The following is an 8,421-nucleotide window of genomic DNA, read 5'->3' on the forward strand; positions in this document are numbered from 1 at the left end:
AAGGATGCCCTTTTGGTCTTGTCCATTGGATCTGAAAGCAGAGACATATTTGCCTTTGAGTGGGAAGATCCTGAGCGTGGGCGGAAACAACAGTATTGGTGGACAGTTCTAGCCCAGGGGTTCACAGAGTCACCCAATTGGTTCGGGCAAACCTTGGAACAAATATTAGAACATTTTCGGCCACCAGAGGGAGCATTACTCCTACAAGATGTAGGTGACCTCGTGTTGTCAGGGTCAGAGAAGGTGGGAGTTAAAAGAGCCACAAATGAACTGTTAAACTTCCTGGGGAAACAAGGACTGAGAGTATCAAAGAATAAGCCACAGTCCGTGGAAAGAGAAGCCAAGTCTTTGGGACAGCTGGTCTCTGAGGGAAAGTATAAAATAACCCCAGGGAGGATTCAGGGAGTTATCGAGCTACCCATGCCCAGAACAAAGAGGGAACTGAGAAAATTCCTGGGGGTAGTAGGATATTGCAGACTCTGGATAGAGGCATATGCTCAGAATATCAAGGGCTGATACCTTAAGTTATTAGATGAAGAACCCAACATGCTTCAGTGGACTACTGAAGAGAAGGAACTAAGAAAAGAATTAAAACAAGGCCAAATTACAGCCCCAGTCCTAGCTCTTCCTGCCTTGAAGCCCTTCCAGCTTTTTGTTACTGTAGATCGAGGGGCAGCTCTGGGAGTGCTAACCCAGGAATGGGGACGTAAGCGTCAACCAGTGGCATACCTATCTAAATTGATAGATCCAGTATCACAAGGGTGGCCAGAGTACATCCAAGCCGTAGCAGCAACCGCCCTTCGGGTAGAAGAGAGCAGAAAATTGACCTTTGGAAGGCAATTGGTAGTCACAGCCCCAGACCAGGTTAGAACTATTCTAACTCAAAAACTCATCCTCGCACTCCCCAGCTGCATGCATACATGCACCACCATTCCTGCACTCCCTGCCTGCACACACACACACACACACACACACGTACCACCAACACACACGTGTGCCACCTCTTCCTTGCTTACACACTGATGCACGTGCAACGCCACCCCTTTGCACACCCCTCCGCTCATATGAATGTGTGCAACCCCATCCTTGCACTCCATGCACATGCGTGCACACGCATTTACCACCCATCCCTGCACACACTCACACACAATCAAAGATTATTAATAAGGGTCCTATGGGAATTCACAGAAGTTGTGGACACACCCTCTCTGGAAATGTTCAAGGCCAGGCTGGATAGTGCTTTGAGCAACCTGGTCTAGTGGGGGGTGTCCTTGTCCACAGCAGGGTGCGTTGAAATAAGATGATCTCTAAGGTTCCTTCCAACCCAAACTGTTCTGTTATTTTATGATCTTTTAACTTAATATCACATTAAGAACAATGTTCAGAAACGCTCAACACTCACCAGGAAAAACTCATATTAAAATGCTGTGCTGTTGTTTGGATCTTCTCGCTCCTGCATTCCCAGCTTTTCCTGCTGCAGTTGAGCTGCTGGAAGTAGGAACTACTTCTATCTGCCCCCTGCTGTTCCTGATACAGGACGAACAAACAGATTTCTCCAACCTGTTACTTCATTTCCATTAAAAAGAATCTTGTAAGCTTAATGGTTTTGTTCTTGTTGCTGTGGGGTTATTTTGTTGTTGTTTATTTGTTTGATTTTTCCTGTCATGAGACATGTATGTCTTCATTTCCAATAGTGAACTCTGTATTAGGGTCATGACCAAACTTACAAAATAAAAATGTACAGTCACTTGAGAACACCAGGTATGGTATCTGCTTGAGATTTTCGCTCTACAGAGCCCTTAACCTCTATGCCAAAACTTAACTGTTGCAGCAACATGAAAATTATCATCTCTTTCTGAATGGAGAAAATTTACCCCACATAACATAATCTTCTAGTGCAAAGAATGTTAATTTATACTGTTCACTAACGTGAATGAAATGATCAGCAAAATATATTTAGGATGTAAAACTTCACAAGTCAGATAAACAGGACAGCAATCACTATATCCCAGCAGTCTAAAGTCTGTACATATATACTGGCAGCAGCAAGACCAGCAGATTTTTATTCCCCATCCTGCAGCAATCTCCATTCCACTTCAAAAGTTTCAGTTGCAGTAGATAGCAAGCTGGATTTAGGATGAGGTACAGTGTGCCAAGTGCTATGACAACCTTTTGTGAGCTGCAGACTTGACTGCCTCACTCCAGAAGCACTTCCAGCAAACACTAAAAGCTTAGCTCATATTTTCCATCATTTTGGTTCTTAGAGAAGTACTGGTCATGTTGAGAACATGTCCTTCAATACAGATGTCCTTAACTAGTTCCTTTTCCTGTTCAATCATATAAAATCACACACAAATATATGAATATCTTTCTCCACCCCAAAAGTAATTCTGACATAGAGCTGCGGTGCAGGCATTGGACACTGAGCAGAGCAGGAGAGGAGCAGCAGACGGGAAGAGCGGATACAGGTAAGACAGAACTAAAGAAGAGCAGAAGAGAGGAATGAGAAAGGATGCAGGTAAGAAAGAAAAGCAGCGGACAAAAGGGGCAACACAGGAAAGGAGTGGAGGCAGGCAAGGCAGCAAAACAACAGGAAGAGGAGATGAGCAGAAGAGGAGAAGAGCAGAAGAAAAAGGAGAGGGTGTAGGTAAGGAAGACGTGCAGACGAGGAGAAGAGCAGAAAGGGAGATGAGCAGATAGAGGTAAGGCAGAAAGGCACAAGTGGAGAGGAGCTGAATAGGAGAAGAGTGAATGGCTGCATGGCAGAAGGACGGAAGACGGGAAGAGAGGACAGCAGTCAGTGAGAAGTGCAGAAGAGAAAAAGAGCAGAAGGGAGGAAGAGAGGGCAGAAGAGCAGAGAAGGAAACGCAGCCTGGAGCAGAAGAGCAGAGAGTGGTGGGAAGAGAAGAACAGTAGAGCATGAGAGGTGCAAAGAGGATGCAGTGAAGTGGGAAGAGCAGATGAGAAGAACGGGAGAGGATGCGGGTAAGAAAGAAAAGCAGAAGAGGAGTAGACGTGCAAGAGAGGAGTGAGCATCCAAGGAAAGAAAAAGAGCAGAAGAGCTGAAGAGGAGAGGAGAAGAGTCAGGGAGAAGAGCTGAAGGTTGGATGGTGGATGAGGAAAGGGAAGCAGCCAAGAGGGAAGAGCAGCAAAGACAGTGCTGTGTGTTCTGCCCCAAGATACATTGGAAGCCAGGAGAAAAGGTCCACGCTCTCAGGTTAGAGATGGGAAGGGAAGGATGTTTGGGTCTGACAAATGGAACCATGACAAGCCTGGGGGAAAGGGGCTGAGCCCAACGGCCACAGAAGCCCCGTTGGGGGAGGGGCTCCCCTAACTGCCACTCTCCAGCTGTCATGGCAGGTAAGGCAGCAGGCTCCCCCTGCTCCCGTGCTTCAGCTGGCCCCAGCTGAAGCCCCAGATCCCAGCTGAAGCCCCACATGCCACCCTTGTGAGCCACATCTCAGCCCAGCAGCCCAGCAGCCTAGATCTCAGCCCAGTGCCCCTTATGGCCTTTCCCCACAGAGAGAATCCCTCGAGGAGCGCTGACGGTGCCTGTGACGCCTGAAGCCACTTTATTTCAAGCCACTGTGCCGCCACCGGACCCCGCCTGGATGCAGCCCACCATCCGCGGACCGATGCCGGTACCACCCCAACCCCTCCCTGTCCCCAGTGCCACCCACCTGGTGCCTCAGGCCTCTGTCTGGCCTGGGGTACCAGGTGTCTGGGGACAGGCAGCACAGCAGCTCCCACCTGGGGGGCTGCCCCCAACTGCGGGGCTGCACTCACCGCTGCTGCAGCTGCTGCCTGGGGGGCTGCACCCACCGATGGCTCCCCCCGCTGCCCCTGCTCACTGCTGGGGACATCCCCTGCTGGCAGGGATGCTGCTGCCCCAGCAGCCCATGGGGCTGTGGCCTGGGGCCGTGCCCCATGCAGAGCCCCCGCAGCCCGCAGGCACCTGCCTGCCGCAGGCCCCCGGCCGCCCCGGCCCCCCACCACTTCTTTTGCAGGTACCGGCACTGCAGCAGCACGTGCTCCCCGTGCCCTGCACCCTGCCCGCCAGCTGGGAGCCCCCCATGGAGCCCTTGCAAGACGCCGTGCTGCTCATGGAGGACCAGGGGCATCCAGCGCCAACCGACGTCTGCCCCCATCCCGACATGGCTCCGATCACCTGCAGCGCTGCCACGCCGCAATCAGGCGGTGAGTTCAGGGGCTGCAGAGCGAGTGGCTGGCTGTGGAAAGCTGCCAGCATTGCCCCACTGGAAATCTTCTGGCTTTTCCAGCAGGGACAACAAGCACAGGCACCCCGCAGGACACAGCAGACATGGATCATCTGCTGGCATGGATCGACCATGGTGAGTGGCAGCAGAGCTGGCCAGGCTTGGTGGTACCCAGTGCTCCCAGCTGTGGGAGAGCTGCCAGCATTGCCCCACTGGGCAATGGATTTTCTTCCTTCCCCAGAAGTCACATCCGAGACGGCCATCCAAGACGACAGCACAGACTTTGACCAGCTGCTGACATGGATCAGCCAGGGTGAGTTTGGGGGCAGCAGAGCTGCTGGGGGGGTGTCTGCACCGAGTGGCCGAGTGGGAAAGCTGGCACTGCCCCACTGGGGATTTTCTTCCTTTTCCAGAAGAGACACCCAGCAGCAACAGACGTGAGGACGACATGGAAATGGACAGTTTCCTCACCTGCATTCTTGGTGAGTTTGTGGCTTACAGAGGTGATTGACGGGTGGCTGTCTGCACCCAGCAGGTGTGGGAAGGCTGCCATCATCCTTCTGCTCTGGGGGATGCTCTTGCTTTTTCAGAAGCGACGAGTGCTCTGGAGGTCCCCCAGCACAACCGGGGCCTGCCTGCAGTCACAGGAGAGGGGACCAAAGAGAACGAGAACAACACAGAGCACCCTGATTCCCTGGGAGCCAGCAGGGAGCTCAGCAACGAGCCCGATCCTGAATCAGGGCTCCTCACAAACCCGCTCTGGCGGCAGCCAGCATCCCCTGAGCTGCCTGAGCCGACCCCCCTGGCTGCCCCCGCACCTCCGTCGCCCCGCACCGCACATCTGATGGAAGAGGCGCGGCGGAGGCAGCCCCGGGTGCATCTCAGACGCCTGGCACTGCCACCCGGGTGCATCTCCTGCCAGCTGGCAGACAAGGACAAGCAGCACAGGGACAGCAGCCAGCCGGCCAAGCACCCCGTGCCTCCTCTGATGCAAACTGGACAGCTCATGGAGGAGGCACAGCGAAGGCAGCCCCAAGTGCTTCTCACCCGCCTGGCACTGCCCACCCCCCTGGCTGCCCCCGCACCTCCGTCGCCCTGCACTGCACACCTGATGGAGGAGGCACGGCGGAGGCAGCCCCGGGTGCTGCTCAGCCGCCTTTGACTGCCACCCGGCTGCATCTCCTGCCAAATGGCAGACAAGCAGCACGCGGACAGCAGCCAGCCGGCCAAGTGCCCAGCACCCACCTGCACCACCACAAGAGGCCAGAGCAGCGGGCACAAGCAGCACACTGGCAGCCAGTGTCCCCGCCACAACCAGGAAGCCACCGCGCTGCCAGCATGTTCCAGGCCACAACCACCGGCGCTAGGTGGAGCTGCCTGTGTCAGCACGGCGGCCGGCAGGAGGACTTGGTGCTCATCACACCCCAACAGCGGCTCCAGCGGGAGCGGACCAGGAAACCGGCCCACTTGATGGAGCAGGAGACGTGGCCGTAACCAACCAAGGCGCTTCCCTGTAGCCCTGGGCTCCTGGCTGGCCCCCACCACACCCAGAGAGCAGCAGCAGTGTTCCAGGGGCACCAGCACCAGCCCCAGCCCTACCCCTCTCAAACTGGGCTGTCCGCAAACGGCATCTTGGACTGGGGCACTGCAGGGCTCTGAAGCTGATGGACCGACAAAGTGTTGCACTGTCAAAGCTCCGGGCTGGGAAATGCTGGGTGGGGGGTGGGAAATGGTTGGGGGGGGAAGGGGTGGGAATTCTTGGGGTGGCCAATATTAGGGTGGGAATTGGGGGTGGCTGGTGGGTGGGAATCAGGGGTGGGGAATTTTGGGGGTGGGGGAGTGGTTGGGGGGCGGGAGTTTGGGGTTGGAATTCGTGGGAATTGGCGGTGGGACCTTTTTGGGGTGGGCAATGAAATGGCTGTACTCTGCTACTGGTGGGGTGGGAATCTGGGGGGCCGTTGTAATACCAGAAGAATTTTACAGAGCAGCAGCCATGCATCAAGAGAAAGGCTTCACAGAGCAGCAGCTGTGGAGGGAGAAACAGCATGAGAACCAAGGACACCTCTAGGAAAAGAATGAGTAGCTCGTGGCTTTCAAGGGGGGCCTTTGAAGGGGGGGTTGTTATTGCAGTAGCTTTCCTCCAATTGGTATGTATGGTTTTAAACGCCCTCATCTGTCTGCTATAAAAGCATGGCTTTTCGGGCAGTCGATGGACGCAGCCATATTTAACCATACTGCTGTCTGGCTGTTTGTCCTAGCGCGCTGACCTTTTGCCTTCAGGTTTGCCAACTACTGTCTCAGGAACCAGAGTTATTAGGCATTATCCAGGTTATCGTGTGCTTCTATGTTAATAGATTGGATGTGAATCCAATAGGATCTGATGTTACCAGATCTGATGTGCTGGAATCTGAGGCAATAATCATTGAATGTATTAGTAATGCTAGGTTATGATTGTATTAGCCTATCTTAATTTAAAGCCTTTTCCTAATTTGCAAAGGCAAAACCTGGAAAGGAATCCCAGGCAAAGGGATGACCCTGTATCACAGAATGCTGATTACATCTTAATCTTCCATCCAGCTAATTTGGATTTTTCAAATATGACCACGCATCACTTGAGAGGAAGGCGCACGCTCATAGAACTGAATGGGAGAGTTGATTTCATTTTCCAAGCAGGTGTTCCACTTGGGCTCTGTATCACGCACTGGCCATGCGGATATGGAGTACAACTGGAAGAAATCCCTCAGACCCTGAATGCAGGAGAGAATGTGTGGTGGGTGAGAGAGGAAAGGTGCACTTTGAAGCAGGGGACGCCCTGCTGGCACTGCCTGCCGCATCCACCACCAACACGGTTTGCTGTTTATCCTGCTCCACAGCTGCTGCTCTGTCAAGTCCTTCTCTTGATCCATGGCTGCTGCCTTTCTTCTTGTATTACAACAGGGGGCTGGGAGCTTTTTTTGCACAGGGAGGGAACTATTGGTGGGAGGGAGCGGGGGGGCGAGAAGTTGATTGGGGGTGGGAGTTTTAGGGGGTGGGATCAGAAAGAATTGTTAGGATGGGAAATGGTTGGGAATACTGTCATTTCTTTACTGTTTGCTATGTTCAATGATTAAATGTCTTTGCCATATTTCTGCCTGCCTGCGGCCGTTCCTTCAGTTACAAAGCCCACCTCCCCAGGCCCCCAGGCCCACCTTCAGGGCAATGTGAAAGGGCAGCAGAAAGGGCAGTGTCCCAGATCTGCCACCACCATTGGACCCATCCCTACCCTCCTCAGTCAGTTCTGCGTGGGAATGGAGGGATGAGAAAGGGGGATGGACGGGAATTCTGGGAGAGCTGAGTGGCTCAGCCTGGAGTGGAGGAGGCTCACTGCCATCCCAGACACAGCCATCAGTCCCCAGGTGCAGAGAGGACTGAGCCAGGCTGCACCCTGCAGCACCCAGCAGCAGGATCCCAGTCCGAGGCCTGCCTAGGTCGTGTGGCTGCGCTGCAGGCTGAGCTATGGAGAAAGCCCCACTTGGAGATTTCTTCGCTCCCTGAATGTTCCCCCCTTTCTCCATCTTGCTCTGCTCCATCCCCAGCCGCAGCCCGGCGTCCCCGACATGTTGCTGTGCTTGCAGAGCTGGACTTGGCCCTTGACCTGTACAGGCCCCTGTCCCCACCTGTCGGATATCCACCTTGCCTTCTCACCCCTCTCTCTAGATCCAGTTCATGCCCCATCTATCTCACCTCCATGTCCCACCTACGTCCTCTCTACGTCTTTTGGTCTCCCCCAAACCACCCTCACGGTGCCTTACCTCCTGGCAGGCTCAGGGAAGGAGCACCCGGTGCCCTGAGCCCACAGGCCCAGCCCTGCACAGCACTGCACACAGCACTGTCATGGCGGCGCCCGGTGCTGCCGCACAGCATCCTGGGAGTGGTAGTTCCTGCGGGGCCTGCAGCTCCCAGCAGGCCCTGCAGCTCCCAGCAGGCCCGGGCGAGGGCAGAGGGGAGCAGTGCTGTCAGCCGGGAGCTCGCCCAGAGAGCCCGATGTTCGGAGCACTTCACACCAGGAACTTTGGACTCGGCTGCTTCTGGCCACAACGTCCCTGAGCTGCTCAGGAAGCACAACTGTCTCACCCTCTGAGAGCTGGGCTGTGCAAAGGAGGCTGCAGTTGCAGGCTCAGCTCTGCCCTGTTCCAGCAATGCACTTCCTTACAACTGGAGCACT

At 54.5% G+C, this 8,421-nt stretch overlaps 1 protein-coding gene across 1 annotated transcript; it reads left to right on the forward strand.

The window, feature by feature from the left end:
- The first annotated feature begins 1,222 nt into the window (after positions 1 to 1,222).
- LOC146752918 (uncharacterized) lies at positions 1,223 to 5,925 on the forward strand. The gene is made up of 5 exons (XM_085531024.1): positions 1,223 to 4,197; positions 4,281 to 4,352; positions 4,459 to 4,530; positions 4,631 to 4,699; positions 4,808 to 5,925. The coding sequence occupies exons 1-5, from the start codon at positions 3,612 to 3,614 to the stop codon at positions 5,377 to 5,379; spliced, it is 1,371 nt and encodes a 456-aa protein (XP_085387150.1). The 5' UTR covers positions 1,223 to 3,611; the 3' UTR covers positions 5,380 to 5,925.
- The last annotated feature ends 2,496 nt before the right edge of the window (positions 5,926 to 8,421 follow it).

This window comes from Coturnix japonica, unplaced genomic scaffold (genome assembly GCF_054131305.1).
Source record: "Coturnix japonica strain WE unplaced genomic scaffold, WE-NBRP24 Scf040, whole genome shotgun sequence".
Lineage (NCBI taxonomy): Eukaryota > Metazoa > Chordata > Aves > Galliformes > Phasianidae > Coturnix > Coturnix japonica.

Excerpts from the sequence above, each read along its gene's own strand:
- LOC146752918 (XM_085531024.1), top strand. The coding sequence starts at position 3,612 with ATGCAGCCCACCATCCGCGGACCGATGCCGGTACCACCCCAACCCCTC. Across the intron at positions 4,198-4,280 it reads TGCCACGCCGCAATCAGGCG|CAGGGACAACAAGCACAGGC; the intron begins GTGAGTTCAGGG and ends TGGCTTTTCCAG. Across the intron at positions 4,700-4,807 it reads TTTCCTCACCTGCATTCTTG|AAGCGACGAGTGCTCTGGAG; the intron begins GTGAGTTTGTGG and ends TTGCTTTTTCAG.